At 35.2% G+C, this 18,846-nt stretch overlaps 1 protein-coding gene across 1 annotated transcript in view; it reads left to right on the top strand.

Annotated features, from left to right (window-relative positions):
• CNBD1 (cyclic nucleotide binding domain containing 1) overlaps positions 1–18,846 on the top strand; it is a 438,365-nt gene that overhangs the window by 319,257 nt on the left and 100,262 nt on the right. Inside the window, 2 exon segments of the mRNA XM_024126961.1 lie at positions 3,403–3,513; positions 3,516–3,595. Of these exon segments, the coding sequence (XP_023982729.1) occupies positions 3,403–3,513; positions 3,516–3,595 (191 nt within the window).

Raw genomic sequence — 18,846 nt, 5'->3', positions numbered from 1 at the left:
TGGGCATATACCCTGAGAAAACCATAATTCAAAAAGAGTCATGTACCACGATGTTCATTGCAGCTCTATTTACGATAGCCAGGGCATGGAAGCAACCTAAGTGTCCATCAACAGATGAATGGATAAAGAAGATGTGGCACATATATACAATGGAATATTACTCAGCCATAAAAAGAAATGAAACTGAGTTATTTGTAATGAGGTGGATAGATCTGGAGTCTGTCATACACAGTGAAGTAAGTCAGAAGGAGGAAAACAAATACCGTATGCTAACACATATATCTCTAAGAAAAAAAAATGTCATGAAGAGATTAGTGGTAGGATGGGAATAAAACACAGACCTACTAGAGCATGGACTTGAGCACATGGGGAGGGGGAAGGGTAAGCTGTGACGAAGTGAGAGAGTGGCATGGACATATATGCACTACAAAATGTAAATTAGATAGCTAGTGGGAAGCTGCCGCATAGCACAGGGAGATCACCTCTGTGCTTTGTGACCATGAGAGGGGTGGGATAGGGAGGGTGGGAGGGAGGGAGATGCAAGAGGGAAGAGCTATGGGAACATATGTATATGTATAACTGATTCACTTTGTTGTAAAGGAGAAACTAACACACTATTGTAAAACAGTTATACTCCAATAAAGATGTTAAAATAAATTTTTCAGTTTTGTTTATGTTACATAATGAGAGGTCACATGGTCTCAGGTGAGGCCTCTGAAATTCTCCTTGCATTTTCCTTAGTTGCAAGATGCTTGCTTCAGCTCCAATATCTTATCACTGTTCTAGGTAGCAGGGAAGAAGGGATGGTGTGCGTATGTGGAAAGCAAAGATACTCTCAATGTTTTATCAATCAGAATGATGTCACGTGGCCGCACAAGTAAGAGTTTATGGGAAATGCAATTTTTAAACTGACACATACAACACCCCATAAAATTGTGGTTTTGTTACTAAAGGAAAGGAGAGAATTCATATTGGGTAGGTAACTAGCAACCCTTGCAATAAAATTATTTATCACAGTGGATTTCTTTCCATAGCTCTTATTCTATACTAAGAAGTGTCAGTTACTCTATTTAAAAAAACAGAATATAAATGTATATATTAGAATACACCCTTTCCCCAACTCGTTTTCTCCTCTATGTAATTTCTCAAGACCATTACTAGTATCACAAACTATTATTATCTTTTCCCTACACAGTGTACTTATTACAATGTAGTTCTCATACAGCTCACACAATAGCTGTTAAAAAGCAATGTTTCTGGTACATGACTCTTTTTGAATTGTGGTTTTCTCAGGGTATATGCCCAGTAGTGGGATTGCTGGATCTTATGGTAGTTATATTTTTAGTTTTTTAAGGAACTTCTATACTGTTTTCCATAGTGGATGTATCAACTTACATTCCCACTAACAGTGCAAGAGGGTTCCCTTTTCTCCACACCCTCTCCAGCATTTATTGTTTGTTGATTTTTGATGATGCCATTCTGACTGGTGTGAGGTGATACCTCATTGTACTTTTGATTTGCATTTCTCTAATGATTAGTGATGTTGAGCATCCTTTCATGTGTTTGTTGGCAATCTGTACATCTTGTTTGGAGTACCAAGGTATTCATTGCAGCACTATTTACAATAGCCAGGACATGGGAGCAACCTAAGTGTCCATCGACAGATGAATGGATAAAGAAGATGTGGTGCATATAAACAATGGAATATTGCTCAGCCATAAAAAGAAACGAAATTGAGTTATTTGTAGTGAGGTGGATGGACCTAGAGTCTGTCATACAGAGTGAAGTAAGTCAGAAAGAGCAAAACAAATACCATATGCTAACATATATATATGGAATCTAAAAAAAAAAAAAATAGTTCTGAAGAATCTTGGGGCAGGGCAGGAATAAAGACGCAGACATAGAGAATGGACTTGAGGACACCGGGAGGGGGAAGGGTAAGCTGAGACTAAGTGAGAGAGTGGCATGGACATATATAAACTACCAAATGTAAAATAGATAGTGGGAAGAAGCTGCATAGCACAGGGAGATCAGCTCAGTGCCTTGTGACCACCTAGAGGGCTGACATAAGGAGGGTGGGAAGGAGACACAAAAAGGAGGTAATACGGGGATATATGTGTACGTATAGCTGATTCACTTTGTTATTCAGCAGCAACTAACACAACAATTTAAAGCAATTATACTCCAATAAAGATGTTAAAAAAATAAAATAAAATATATTATTTTCTCAAAAAATAAAAATAAAATTAAATAAAATTTTTTTTAAAAAAGTAATGTTTACACAGTGCCCTTGCCACACAGATTAGAAGTTTAATAAGAAGTGATATTGTGCTACCCAGGAATAATCTATTTTAAGCCCCAGCATCCAAACAAACACAACCTTTGCTTTAGAGAAGACACACACACACAAAAATCAATCTCCTATAGTCACAATGTGTAGATGGTAACTGAAAGAAACCCACTAGTAAGGACTCAATTTAGAAAAAAAGCAGAGAAGGCAAGAAGTTGGCATGTCATAGGGCATAAAAAGAAACACAACTGTCCATTAAAATCAATTTGTAAAGTTTCTATTTACAGCAAGTTAATAAGCAAATTGCAAGAAAAGATCTTCTCACAGCACTTGAACAATTTGCTCTGATCCTTTGAAGAAATGTAAAGGACTGAGAAATGGAGAAACACCATCCAGTTCTCATGATCTTCTTCTCCAAAATGACAGGCTTCAGAAGAACAAAAACTGATTTATGTTTCATTCAAAATGCTCACAAGTGAATAAATCTGCCAGACCTACAGTCACATAGTTGAACTTTATGTAATGGGATTAGATGACAGATTGTGGAGAGTAAAATATGAAGTAGGATATATACTGAAAACAACCCTTTTTCCTACTAATGAACAATTTCCCTTTTCATACTATATTTTTTACTCAGTTCTATGAGTGATCATCATTCTGTCCAGAACAAAGATTAATGAAGATTAATAGTAGGTATCTATTGTTACTTATATGAAATAGGAAGAAAGGCAATTTTTGTGGAGTAGGGGGCATTTAAAATAGTTCAAGGACTTTTCTGGCCCTGTTTTTCTCATGATGTCTTAAATCTATTAATCTTGATATGACACCATGGTTCTTTCCTAGAATTTATCAGTTACATAAGAGGATTTATTACTATAAATAACTGTCAGAAAATAGTATTCTAAATGTGTAGACATGTCTTTGTTATATCTGTTATTTGACTAAATTATTTGTGATGCCTAAGTGCCACATTAAAGTCACTGTTATTGATTAAACTAAAAGAAATCTGCTAAAAGCGAAGCAATTGTAATCTGTATCGTAGTCATACTTATATCAAAGCGTCTGGGAAATAAAGTCTACAGTATATCTTGTTTGGTTTTGTTTTATTTCAGTGATAGGAAATGATGAATTTTATGTGATATTGAAAGGCCTAGCTCAACCACTAACACAGATATATAAAAATCTGATTGAAGAAAATGAGTCTACAACCTCTTTCATACCTCAGTGTTCCACAGCTTTGTTTTCAGTGAAGACTTCAGAAGCACTCTACTAGCTGTGATGCACATACCTTCAATGGACCCAATGGTAAGAAATGAATATTTGCTTTTTCAATAAGCAACAATGTATCATTATTGTAAAATTTTATCTCTTCCAGATATTTAAATCTAAATATATCCCTCAGTGTGTCCTGAAATATTCAAGATAATAAAGCTTTTAAAAATAAAAATTATACTGTTAACACAACTTGAAATGTGTTTAAAACAATTTAATGAGGGATGCCTTCCAAAACATATTGCCCACTGGCTGGTGTTTGGTGGTATGTTTGACTACTGAGACAAGGCCAATGTAGTTGGATGATTGAATGAAGAAGGAGGGTTATTTTGAGATAAGGGAGAGGGAACATGTGATTTGAGAAAGGGAACACAAAGGACAGATCATGAAGGGCCTTTTAAATCAAGTTAAGAATGTATGCTTATGCTGTCTATCTCAAGGACAATGCTAAGGTAATCAAGGTGTTGATTCTGTTACAATCAGAAAGTCTCACTTGAAGAAAATCCTTTGCCTATATGTGTTTCAAGACTATCAGCTGGTAAATAAAATAAAGTTTAATATCTTTCTGGATGTCTAGATACCCCACATGAGGGTCAGGTCTGGTTTAACTAGAATTGTGGTTAAAAAAGCCAATTTTGGATTTAGGGTAGTCAAGACGTTCAGAGGAGAAAAGAGCCAAAGAAACCAATTAAAACCAAATTATTTAGCACCATGGATTGAAGTCAGGAAAACTTAGAATATTCTGAGTTTCAAGAAGAATGAGTATGGATAAAACCAATAAAAACAAACAAGGATTAAAAAATGAGTCAAGAACATAAAGTATATTGTTTATCACACATGAATGGGTAATGTTTCTAATCTATCTCGTTAGGAATAGAAAAGAACGCACTCACCACTCAGTGGCCACATACCATGTACCCAATACCTTTTCAATTTTCGTTAGAAAAAAATACCACATCGGGCAGAGCAGCTATAATTAGGGCTATTTCTTTGTTGACTTTATAGTAATCCACTCCAATCTTTTAGGATCTAGTTGTTTGCTTTTAAGGACAAAATTCATGAATTAAATGAGAATAAGATGGGACTACCATCTCTGAATCCTGAATTATGTTTATGAGGGCAGCACTAATCTCTGTCATTCTACCTGGGATGTAATATTACTTTTGTTCCAGCTTTACTGATGTATAATTTACAAATAAAATTTGTATATATTTAAGTTATACATCTTGATATTTTGATATATGTATACATTGTGAAATGATCATCACAAACTAATTAAAATATCCCTCATATCATATAGTTAGATTTGTGTATATTTGTGGTGAGAACACTTAATATGTATTCTCCTAGCAAAGTTCAAGTATACAACACAGTGTTGTTGACTATAGTCACCGTGCTACACATTAGATCTCTAAGACGTACTCATCTTGCATATTGGAAACTTTGTACCCTTTGACCGATATCTCTACATTTTCCCTACACCTGACCCATTGTCACCAACCTTCTACTCTCTTCTTCAATTAGTTTGACTATTTTAGGTTACACATATAAGTGAGATCATACAATATTTGTCTTTGTATGTTAGGCTTATTTCACTTAGCATAATGTCTTCCAGGTTCATTTGTGTTGTCACAAATGGCAGGATTTCCTTCTCTTTCAGATTGAATAATATCCCATTGTTTGTATGTATATCATATCTTCTATCTCCATTTATCCATGGATAAATACATAGGTTGTTTCCATATCTTGGTTATTGTGAATAATCATGCAACAAATATGGAAATATAGATATCTCTTCAATACCCTGTTCTCATTTCTTTAGATGACTACACAGAAGTGGTATTGATGGATCATATGGTAGTTCTGTTTTTATTTTTTTTTTGAGGGGTAGCTCCATACTGTTTTCATAATGGCTGTACCAATTTACATGTCCACCAACAGTGTACAAGGATCACCTTTCCACCACATCTTCTCCAAAATTTATCTTTTCTTTTTGATAATAACCATTATAACAAGTGTAAGGTGGTATCTCATTGTGGCTTTGATTTTCATTTCCTTGATGATTAGTGATGTTGAGCACCTTTTCATGCACCTCTTGGTCAATTTTATGTCTTCTTTTGAGAAATGTCTATTTAGGTCCTTTTCCCATTTTTAAAATTGGGTTATTTGTTTCTTTGCTATTGAATTGTGTGAGTTCCTTGTATATTTTGGATATTAGTCCCTTATCTGACATATGGTTTGAAAATATTTTCTCCCATTATATAGGTTGGCTTTTCATTTTGTTTATTATTTATTTTGCTGTAAATAAGCTTTTAAGTTTAATGTAGTTCCTCTTGTTGATTATTACATTTGTTGTTTGTACTTTTGGTATTATATCCAAAAATCATTGCCAAAACCAATGTCAAGAAGCTTCTTCCCTACATATTCTTCTAGGCGTTTTATGATAGCAATCTTATATTTAAGTCTTTAACCCATTTCAAGTTAATTTTTGTACTGTGGTGTAAGATAAGACTTCAATTTCTGCATGTGATTATCTGGTTTTCCAAGCACTATTTATTGAAGAGACTCTTTTTCCCTATTGAGTTTTCTTGGCATCTTTGTCAAATATATGTTGACCGTATGTGATGGCGTTTATTTCTGAGCTCTCTTTTCTGTTCCATTAGTATGTCTATTTTTATGCTAATACCATACTGTTTTGATTACTATATCTTTGTAGTATAGTTTGAAATCAGGACCTGTGATGCCTCTACCTTCGTTCTTTATTCTCAGGTTTGCTTTGGCAATTCAGGGTCTTTTGTGGTTCCATACAAATTTTAGGATTGCTTTATTTCTGTGAAAAATGCCATTGGAGTTTTGATAGGGATTACATTGGTTTGGATTATATGGCTTTGGATAGTACAGACATATTAATAATATTAATTGCTCCAATCCATGAACATGGGATATCTTTCCTTTTGTTTGTATCTTCTTCAATTTCTTTCATAAAAATCTTGCAGTTTTCATGATACAGTTATTTCAATTACTTGGTTGAAATATTTAATTATTTATATTTTTGATGCTATTGTGAATGGGATAGTTTATCTCTTTTTCAGAAGTTTTGTTGGTATACAGAAATGCCACTGATTTCTGTATGTTGATTTTATATCCTAAAACTTTATTTAATTCATTGATTATTTCCAACAGCTTTTTGGATTTTCTGCATATAAGATCACATCACCTGCAAATAATAAAAATTTTACTGTGTCCTTTCTGATTTGTCTTGACTATGTCTAGCTAGGACTTCCAGTACTATGTTGAAAAATAGTGGTGAGAGTTGCATCCTTGTCTTTTTGCTGATCTTAGAAGAAAAGCTTTCAATCTTTCACTGTTGAGAAGGATGATAGCTATGGCTTTGTGGTATATGGACTTTCTTATGTTGAGGCATGTTCTTCTATACCCAATTTGTTGAAGGTTTTATCAAGAAAGGCTGTTATATTTTGTCAGATGTTTTTCTCTGTATATATTGAGATGATTATATGATTTTTATTCTTTCATTCTGTGAATGTGGTGTATCGCATTTATTGATTGCATATGTGGAACCATCCTTGCATCTCAGGGATAAATCCCACATGGTCATGTTATATAATTCTTTTAATATGTCATTGAATTTGAGTTGGTAGTATGTACCTTTTAACTATATTAATTTTTCCTATCTATGAACACAGGTCTCCATTTTTCTGTGTTTAATTTATTCATTACTGTTTTATAATTTTCAGAATATATGTCTTTCACCTATTTGGTTAAGTTTATTCCTAAGTATTTTATTATTTTTGTTGTTCTTGTAAATTGGATTGTTTTCTCAATTTCTTTTTTGTGTAGTTTGTTCTTGTGTATAGAAAAACCACTGATTTTCCATGTTGATTTTGTATTCTGCAACTTTACTGGATTTATTTATTATTTCTAACATTTTCTTTGTGGAGTTTTTGGGGTTTTTTACATATAAGATCATGTCATGTGCAAACAGGTAATTTTACTTCTTCCTTCTGATTTGGATGTCTTTTCTTTCTTTCTTTCCTTCTTCTGCTTTTCCTTCTTTTCCTCCTTCTTTTTGTACACTTGCTCTGTCTAGAATTTCAGTACTATTTTGAAGAGAAGTGGAAAGAGTGGGCATCCCTGCCTTGTACTGGATCTTAGAGGAAAAACTTTTAGGTTTTACCACATCAATTTTGACATTCACTGTGGGCTTTAAAAAATTGTATTCCAACACTCTATTTTTATTTGTGGATAGTTATTAAACTGTTACTTTTGTGAGGGATGAGGGCTGGGTCAGAACTTCTAATCTTCCATCTTGTTGATGTCTGTGATATTGTTTTGGTTTACCATCTTGGCTAAGGTGGAGGAGGGTAGGGAGAGAGCAATTTCAGAGGTCTCCACTTGATCTTCCTTTCTGATAGTTTTTACCACAAAGGCCTAGAAACCAGTGTGGGGCCTCCATCAAGTATCCATTCAAATTACATGTTTAAAATCCATGGAAATTGCCATGAGGTGGGTCTATGAGCCCAGTGGAGCTACTGTGAACCAGACATGGGACACACTCAATTTTTTTAATGCTTTCATATATTTTCTCACTGCAAAGTGGCAATTATGATACTTTATGTCCTAGGTTTTAAAGTCTCTATCCCAAGTTTCAGGGTTCAGTAGAATATTTGCTGTGGTTGTAAGTGCAAAGTTATTTGGAGCTATAATATCCTTATAATTACTGAGTCCAATCCTCAACTTTTCTGACTTCCAACTATAGGAAATTTTCTTCATATGCTGCCATGGAGCTCTTGGATTACATCACTTTAAGCTGATGACTGATTGTCCTTAAACTTTCATTGTTTCTCCCCATTGTATTGATATTGTTATTGTATAACAATATTGTTATTCTTTTTTATAGTTCTTAATACTCATTCCCCAACACCTGCTTCAAAGGTCTGAGACACTGTAGCTTCCTGAGTGTTCTCTTCTGACAATACCCCATGCCTGTTCAACACCATTAAAAGTTTTATCACTGCCACAGCAGGCCAGGAACTATCAGTGCTACAGTGATGTATTTTTATTGCAAGCTGGATGATAAGCAGTTCACAGCTCTAAATCATTCTTTTCCCTAGTTCTGATAGAATATTTTGAAAAAATAATAGAAATAAAAGCAGACAATCTTGTTAACTGTCAGCAACTCTAGGGGTCTTGTTCTTATGTCTACTGAAGGACAAGTGTGTGATTATTGCCTACAATTTATTTTGGATTGCTAAAAACATAAATTATCCTTGTTGACTCTGTCCCCTATAGGAAATGTGTTATATTTTAAGACATGCTACTCTTTGTCTAATTTTATTACCTGACTTTTCTGTGTATTTATTTAAAAAATAAAACATTAAAATTATTAACACTTAGGAGAGTTTTTGTGGTTTTTCACAAAGGATAATGTTTTATTTTTCCACCATCTATTTGGCTTCTTTGCCATTATTTGCTTTTTTATTGTGTTGTATCAGAGAATCAAACTACAAAGAAGAAAAAAAAGTAATACCATCTTCATTCTTCAATTTAACCCTCTAATAAATTTTGTAAATAAGTGGGTATTATCTGAACATAATGAAAATAAAGTGAAAAACATACAGTCTAAGGGTCAAATACATTTTTCATGAGATGCAAATATCTGTTATACTTACTCCCTGCTACAGATTTAAACTGGACTAAAAAAATTGGTGCAGTACAAATAGCAAGAAGTTTTGTTTTTGCTTTTCTTGATATTGATTTATATATTAAAGCAAAGTGTTTTATTACAGTGTTTTATATAAGGAAAAGAGAGAAAAATTATTCATTCCTTTACAAGATCATCAACAATGATTCTAACGAGTCTTAAAATCTTTAATTCATTTTTTAATTAGCCTCACAATTTTTCAAAGAACCAGTAATAAAGAAAATCAAATTTCCTTAGAGTCAGCTCAGTATGGTATGGTATATGCTAACACACACAAACACATACATACACACACTGTATTTTGTACTTTATACTATATTTTGTACTTTATGTACTCCTATATTTGATATATTATATATTTTACTATGCTGCTACCTTTTATTAAAATGTATTTTTCACATGATAACATTTAGCAACATTATACAAGCAATTTTAAGTGGAAGATCTTCAATAATTATTAAGATATCTTTATAGCTTATTAGTAGAAGTTTTCTTTGAAAAATAAACATTTGAAGCCATGCAGAAAGAAAATTATTTGATAAATTTATATTGAACAATTTGGACTCAGTAGGGTGAATTTATAAAATATCTTTATCATTTTTTTTAATACCAAAGCTTTCAAACAAGCTATGTAGTATTATTCTTCCATGTTCCCTGGATGAAATCTCAGTCAGATCCTAGTTATTAACAAGTAGCTTAATCTTTTTAGGTATTAAAAATTTCAGTCAAAAAAAAAAATTCCAGTCCTGTCTTCATATCAAAATTTCAAATTCTCATGCTTGACAACACAGCTTGTGCCTTATTGTGCCATAATTCTGCAGTGGAGAAAGGCGTTCACTTCAGTTTATTACCTTTTCTTACTCTGCATCTTCTTCTGTTCACTAGCTGTTTTTTCTTGCTCTTCTCAGAGGATCAGGAAGGAAGGGAGGGTGGATATTAGAGGTAAAATTTTATGCTTACCTTCTTTGATTTAGCTCTAAATGCAATCTTTTATATTGTCCTTCCTTCTGTAACTCCCTTGAATGGTATTTTCTCCTGTAGTGTGTTATTTAATACTACACCTTTTGTCCATGGTTTCATGCAGTGGATATCATGGAAGTCTTTCTTTTGGATCAACTCACCCTTTCTGGCAGATCTCCAGGTTTACTCCCTTTCCAGACAGTTCCACACTAGTTAACTTTTGTCAGTCCACCTGGCTGATGGGAGAGAGAGAGCCACACACTTACTCCATTAATTTCCTGTCTCCCTGTTACTGAACTCAGGTTTGGCTGCTCACCAATCAAAAAACCAATACTTGCTTTATTCAGAGTTCCAGCAACCTGGGAGAAGGTAGTTCCTTGTCCCAGACCAACTCCGAAGAGTCTGCTCAGCCATGACTGTTTTTAAAGAATCTCAGTGACTCATCATGGCAGGAGGTTGTGTTCTACATCATTTTCCATTTATGCAGACTGGCTGACTCCTCATGATCTTTCTTCAGATCTTATCTTGCCTTCGTGGTCTGCCTGCAGGATTGTGAAGTGGGCTTCTGGGAGTAGAGAGCTAGTCATTCTTTAACTATTTAATTTTACATTCTTACTTCTTTCAATCTAGGAAAAGAATTAACAGGTTAGCAAGGCATCCTGCGCATTCAGTGGAGTATTGGTCAGGAGTTAGGTTAAATTACCTAGTGATCTCATTCCTATAATTAAGTTATTTTAAAGTCAGAGGGGAAAAAAGTAGGCCAACAGGAAATAGGGAAAAGAGATTCTTTCAATCCTCACTCTGAGCTTTGGGGAAAGGGGAAGAAGAGGAAGGGAGATGACTGCAGAACGCTGGCAACCCTCACTAAACAGACCTCTCTCAGTCTTTTCCATAAATTGCCTGACCTCAGTTTATAGTCTCTTGAGGTGGAAAATGAGCTAAAGTTCACAAAACCAATTTTATAATCTCTAAATCTCTATGCAAACAAGCCCTGGAAATTTTAATTTCTAAAACTCTGAAGCAACAGGAAAAGTCACTTTTACAGTAGGAAAACTACACAGAGCACTATGTGACATAAATATCTATATATCAATCTATCTAATCTTTATATATGTACATATATGTATATATATTCTATTTTATATCATTTAAATTTATATAAATGTAAGTTTAACATCTTGGAATAGTTTGAAAAATTGCACTTAATATTCTATGTGTTATGGGTATAACACATCCCATGTGATGTATGTATCCTATGATATAGCTTATATATGTAATATGTCTATATGTATGTAATAGGATGTTGTTTGTATACATATAGAATACACATAAGACATAGAATGTAATAGATTATATATATTATTTGTTTCCATGTGAAATCTTACATATAATTATATTTATTTATTTTTGAAACCCCCCAATTTGGGAAAAATTGTGATATTGAAATATACCTCTGTAAACTTGGGTTGTGCCACACAAAAAATCAGTTTCAACAAGCTAGCTTTAAAAAGAAATTCTTTTCTTTTTATTGTGTGTGTGTGTGTGATGATACAGAATCAGTTAAATTGACTAGTTTTATAAAGTACTTACTATGTAAGAATTTTTGTGTGTGTGTGTTAACTGCTGTGGTGGGTATACAATATAATCTCGAAAAGACTAGAGGTATCAATTTTGAAATTGTCTACATAGAAATGTGATATTAAATTCATAAAAATATAAATAAAGTCTGAGAAAAACAGTATTAAAAAGAAAGCTGGGGGCTTACCTGGTGGCCCAGTGGTTGAGTCAGCCTGCCGATGCAGGGGACGCGGGTTTGTGCCCCAGTCTGGGAAGATCCCACATGCCGTGGAGCGGCTAGGCCCGTGAGCCATGGCCCGTGAGCCATGGCCGCTGAGCCTGCGCGTCCAGAGCCTGTGCTCCGCAACGGGAGAGGCCACAAGAGTGAGAGGCCCGCGTACCACAAAAAAAAAAAAAAAAAAAAAAGAAAGAAAGAAAGAAAGAAAGCTGAACTCAAGGAGCAAATCTTGAATAAATTCCACATTTGGGAAAAAGGAAAGTAGCCACCAAAGAGCAAAGGAGAGGAACTAGAATAGCGACAGCAAGAAGAAAATTTCCCCAAAGGTGAGGTGATTAAATAGTTACTGATATTTTGGGTCCCTTCCTTTTACAATGAGAGCTTTGCATGAAACACTTTTTTTGCCTGGTTGTATCTTGTGAACCATTGTGAGTATGTGTTATATGACTTGGTAACATCCTAGACTGGAGAATATGTTTCCTTTGAGCAATATAGTATAGAGTTAAAACTTTTAACCTGAGAATTTTTTGTGTTTTACTTTATCGTTAGCTCGTAAACTCTAAAAATAAAACATGATTGACTTAACTAATTGCTCGTTATCTTTAGCAGAATGGATCCTTTGTTGCCTTGATGTTTCTTACAAAATTAGTATTTCACAATAATAAAAATAATAAAACATAAAATATGTATTCTTTCCCATCCTCCTGCTCTTGTAAATATTGAGACAATTATATGTTATTCATGTCTCTTACAGATTTGGCCTTTTGTTTTTGAATTTTGGTAAGCACATCTCCAAACAGGCATAAAAAATCAACACACACACACACACACACACACACACACTCTAATATTTGACAACATTTCGATGGAGGCAGGGCATCACTGAAATAAAACGTAAGAAATGCTCCTGTCTTTAATAGGGGAACACAACTAACTCTTGTTACAAAAATGGGGAAGACAGTCCAGAATTAGATGATTAGGTGGTAGCGGGTCCTGACAAGGTAAACTATGACATTTGGAGAGGAGCAAGTTCATTGTGGGTTAGAAGAGAAGCCACTGTCCCCTTATTTTATAGAATTCTATAGACTATAGCATATACTGAAGAAGTGGTGAGCTATGTTTGTGCCCTGTCCACACTGTATGACCATGATAGCCCCATTTTTAAGAGCACAAGTGATGGAGTCAGAGTATAAACTTTATAGCTATAGAAACATGAGCAACTTACTAAGACTCTAAGCTGCAGGTCCCTTATCTGTAAAAACTGAGCTAGTAGCAGTACCCATCTCATTCATCATTGTTTGTATTAAATTAGATAGATTATATAAAACACAGAACAATGCCTAGCATATTGTGAGAGCTCAATTTTTACCTACTGTTATTATTGTTAATGATGTTTTTGTTTTTCATTCCATCCCTTCTACCAATTTTTACTTTCAGGCTCTTATTATTTTTGGTCAATATATTATGATCACCTCCTATCCTTGTATATAATCTACAGACTTCCTCAGTTCATCATCCACATTGTCACTACAGTGACTTTTGCAAAAGTCAAATGTGATTATGTAGCTCCCTTGCATAAAATGCTTTACTTATTTCTAGTTCTTTACATGAAAAAATTTAAATTTCTCTGCATTGTTTTCAGGGCCCTCCATGAATGAGTTCATCTCTCCAGTGCATGCTTTTTGTTAGCCAGGCAAGACTACATATAGTTCACTGCAGGTTTATGTTGTCTCTATGTCTCTACACATCTTGTTTTCTGCATCTGAAGTGACAAGCTCCTTTGGGGTTTCTTGGAAGTCTGTCATGCATTCTCAAGAAACTAATTAAGCTTCATTTCCTCTGACTAAAGTCTCTCAATCTCCCCTGTGCCCTCATATATTTTGTATATGCCCTTAGGTTGTGTTGTTAGTTTTTGTCATGTGACTTACTTTTTTGTTTGTTTGTTTTTAGTTTCTATTTTCATTTGACTATAAACTCATTGAAGTTTATTCTTCCTTATCACACTCCCTGTTCATAGGTATAGTGATTGGTATGATACATAGGTCATTTAAAATAAAGGCATTTTAGATAGGATGACTAAAATAATGGACAAGCGAAAGAACGGAAATATCCCAAGTAGGAAAAACAATGTGGACAGGAAGAGGTAGTATGGACAGTGAGGAAATGTTCTGGTCCACAGGACAGAGAAGGCAGTTATTGGTCACTTAGGCAGGTTCAGGTAAACAGTTTGTTTTTAGGCTAATTGGAAGATTTCATCATTGATTAAAGCATAGTAAGGAACTATATCAGTCACGTGAAGGGAGCACTAACTTCATGCATTTTAGGAAGATGGATCTGGCAGTTTGTGTTATACTCTTGTGTCTTTTGATTACTGCTGTTTTCAAGAGATTTGATGCATGCCTACAGAAAGCTAGTCTTTGTAACCTTTTGTGCAAATTTAATATTTTCATGTCAGAGCCAATGGACTTCTCTGCATATTTAACTACTTTGCTGTACGTCAATTGATGTACTTTTAAAATTAAACTTTTCCTCTTATTCCAAGGAATGTCTTAATAAATTTTGCACTAAAAATAAACAACCTAACTAATATACACTTGATAGTCATAAAATGTAAGACTTCTGGTGAAATAACCCTTTTGTAGTAGCTTTTGCTACTATTCCACAACACATTTTTTAGTAAAAAAAAATTGATATTTCCAAGAAACAATCAAGTCATTTTTGGAGGTTCCATTAATTATTTGTTTGAATATGAAAAGGACAATTCTATGTTTTAAATATCTACCAGCCTTTTTTTCCCCAAAATCAAGAGAGTACTATGATATGGTCTACATATGAAAAAGTCATTTTGGCTGTCATGGGTAGAATGGAGTGGATCTGGGTATGTGGTTCTGGAGGCAAAACAGAAATCAGTGAGGAGGTTCTGGTAATTAAGTACATTAATAACATTATTTGCCTGGACAATGTTGCTTTAGTAGATGCTATAGTTGTAGATGGCCTTGGGATACATTATGGATGTAGAATTGACAGGACTTGCATATGGATTAGAAATGAAGGGGGAATTAAAGAGAGGATTCAATGATCATTTATAAAACTTTAGATAGAGAGAATTGGTGGAGGATAACACAACTTACTGGGATTGGGAAGACAGGTAGAAGAGGATTTGGGAAAGAACTAATTTGGTCAGTTAGTTTTGAGATTTTGAGATGCCAATTATGTATACAAGTGGAGAGTTATGTTAACAACTTGTAATATGAGTCTAGATCTTAAGAGTATAATTTTGTTGCAGTAGTTATGTTTAGTTGCTCAATAGTAGTCAACTGTATGAATATACTACAACTTATTCATCCATTATTCTGTTTCTAGACATCTCAGTTATTTCCAAAGCAATGAACATTCATGTGCTAGCATTTTTTGTGATAAATGTTTTTATTTTTCTTGAATAAATACCTAGGAATGGGGTTATTGGTTCATAGAGAAGATACATTTAACTTGTTATGAAATTGCTAAACATTTGTCCAAAGAAGTTGGAACATAAAAATTATAGTATAACAAATAATTTTGTTATTGTTAAATATAAGGCCTAATATTTTGTTATTTATTCATAATGCTAAGTGCAATGAAGGGGGCAATAAGAATGGATAACATATAGAGACGTAATTTAGACCGTTGAGAATGATATGGATTTTGATTTGAAATATTTTTTAAATGGCAAGACTTGTCTTTAGGATCACAAGCTCACCTAGAGCTCAGAGGAAACATGGGTTTGGCATTTGGTCACCTGAGTCCTAGAAACTGAGAAAAGCTACAGTGAGAGGCTGATTAAGGAGAGTCTGGAATTTCAAAAGGGAGTCTGGAATTTTATATTAAAAATTCCAGGACATTTCTACCCCCTCTACAATTACTGGAGAAGGGAACAAACCTGTATGTGAGATTGTTACTCATGGAAAATGCTGGTTTAATTAGGATAATTTGTATGTTAAAGAAGTGTGTAACATTAAAAAATAAATTAAAATATAGGTTTAAAAATGATGTTATTGTTAAATATAAGACCTAACATTTTGTTGTTTACATTGCTAAATATAACTTGAAAAATATAATATATGGATTGGCTTGATTACAGTGCTAGATGAGACTAAGAAGTATACTTAACAGTACAGTCATAAGCCTGATAATGATAATGATCAGAAAGATGATAAATAATAATAGCAGCTGTTGTTTAATGAGTATTTGCTATGGACTTGCACTAAGTTAAGACTAAGTTAAAACTTTTATAGAGTATTTCAGATAATCTTCACAAAAACATTATGAGGTATATAATTTTATCTCTGAGAAATGTAACACTTTAATTATTTGTCACATAGCTGGTAAACACTAAATTAGACCAAAGTAGAACCCAGCCTTGTTGATTTTAAAGCCCACACTTTTAATGACAAAGACTTCCTGTCTTTTTAAGCAAACATTGATTTCTTGAGTGAAATTTTAAAATAAAATAACTAGAAATAACATTTAGAGTAGACTTTAAAATCAGAGTTCCAGGTCACTGAATAACAAATATGCACACATATGATGACAAACAGGAATTATGAAATACTAGCAAGTAGAAATGTTGTTTCTTTGTCCTGTGTTGCAGTGGTTGAAAATGCTGCCATCAAGGACTTGGCTAAAGTTAGACTATTAAGCTTTCGACAACTAAATAAATTCACTAGCCCCAGAAGCTGGCATCACTAAAGTGCTAAGAAACCAGAAAAAAAATATATCTTTGCTGATATATGAATATTCACCTTTAGCAGACAATTTTATATGATACTAGATCTTTAATATTATGATTGTAAGTTAATGACAAGCCATTATGGTGATTCAAACGGCCATGCTTAGTTGTACTGGGATAATTTACCACAATTTTATCTTTCATTTTGCCACCACTGGTGTGTGTAGCAGCAGACCTACATCATAAGATCAGTAGTGTAGCATATATTTTTTGAGACCAGCTTTTTAAAACAAGCTTTTTAAAACAAGCTTTCTTGTTTGACCACTTACTAACTGTGCTACATTGGACAAGTTACTTGAAACTGAGTTGCTTCATCTGTAAAGTGGGAATAATAATAATATCTACTTCAGGAAATTTTGTGAAGATTAAATGAGAAAATACCACCCTGTTTCTGGCATAGAATATGAGTTTAATAAATAATAGTGTATTACTATTATTATATTATTGCAATTGATTCAAATTAAGAAAACAGAGAGGAAGATAGCAGAAGAGTAAGACACGGAGATCACCTTCCTCCCCACAGATACATCAGAAATACATTTACACGTGGAACTGCTCCTATAGAACTCCCACTGAATGCTGGCAGAGACCTCAGACCTTCCAAAAGGCAAGAAACTCCCCACATACCTGGGTAGGGCAAAAGAAAAAAGAATAAACAGGGACAAAAAATAGGGACAGGACCTGCACCAGTGGGAGGGAGCTGTGAAGGAGGAAAGGTTTCCACACACTAGAAGCCCCTTCCTAGGTGGAGACTGCAGGTGGCAGAGGGGGGCAGCTTCGTAGCCATGGAGGAGAGCGCAGTAACAGGGGTGTGGAGGGCAAAGCGGAGAGATTCCCGCACAGTGGATTGGTGCCGACCAGCACTCACCAGCCCGAGAGGCTTGTCTGCTCACCCGCCAGGACGGGCGGGGGCTGGGAGTTGAGGCTCGGGCTTCGGTTGGGAGCCGGGAGAGGACTGGTGTTGGCTGCGTGAACACAGCCTGAAGGGGTTAGTGCACCACGGCTAGCCTGGAGGGAGTCCAGGAGAAGTCTGGAGCTGCCGAAGAGGCAAGAGTCTTTTTCTTCCCTCTTTGCTTCCTGGTGCGTGAGGAGAGGGGATTAAACACGCTGCTTAAAGGAGCTTCAGAAATGGGCATGAGCCACGGCTATCAGCGCGGATACCAGAGATGGGCATGAGACGCTAAGGCCGCTACTGCAGCCACCAAGAAGCCTGTGTGCGAGCTCAGGTGACTCTACACACCTCCCCTCTGGGGAGCCTGTGCAGCCCGCCACAGCCAGGGTCCCGGGATCCAGGGACAACTTCCCCAGGAGAACGCATGGCGTGCCTCAGGCTGGTGCAACGTCATGCTGGCCTTTGCCACCGCAGGCTCGACCCGCATCCGTACCCCTCCCTCCCCCAGGCCGGAGTGAGCCAGAGCCCCCGAATCAGCTGCTCCTTTAACCCCGTCCTGTCTGAGTGAAGAGCAGACGCCCTCGGGCGACTTACTTGCAGAGGTGGGGCCAAGTCCAAAGCTGAACCCCAGGAGCTGTGCAAACAAAGAGGAGAGGTGGAGGTCTCTCCCAGCAGCCTCAGAAGCAGCGGATTAAAGCTCCACAATCAACATGAAGTGCCCTGCCTCTGTGGAATGCCTGAATAGACAGCGAATCATGCCAAGTTGAGGAGGTGGAATTTGGGAGCAAGATATATTATTTTTTCCCCCCTTTTCTCTTTTTGTGAGTGTGTATGTGTGTGCTTCTGTGTGAGATTTTTTCTGTATAGCTTTGCTTTCACCATTTGTTCTAGGATTCAGACTTTGAGTGTGTATGTGTATGCTTCTGTGTGAGATTTTTTCTGTATAGCTTTGCTTTCACCATTTGTTCTAGGGTTCTCTCCATCCATTCTTTTGGTTGTTGTTTTTTTTTTTCTTTTTAAAAAAACGTTTTTCTTAATAATTATTTTTTATTTTAATATCTTTATTTTATTTTATCTTAATTTTATTTTACTTTATCCTCTTTCTTTCTTTCTTTCTTTCTTTCTACTTTTTCTCCCTTTTATTCTG

Source organism: Physeter macrocephalus, chromosome 15 (genome assembly GCF_002837175.3).
Source record: "Physeter macrocephalus isolate SW-GA chromosome 15, ASM283717v5, whole genome shotgun sequence".
Classification (NCBI taxonomy): domain Eukaryota; kingdom Metazoa; phylum Chordata; class Mammalia; order Artiodactyla; family Physeteridae; genus Physeter; species Physeter macrocephalus.
This window is presented reverse-complemented; position numbering and strand designations above follow the sequence as displayed.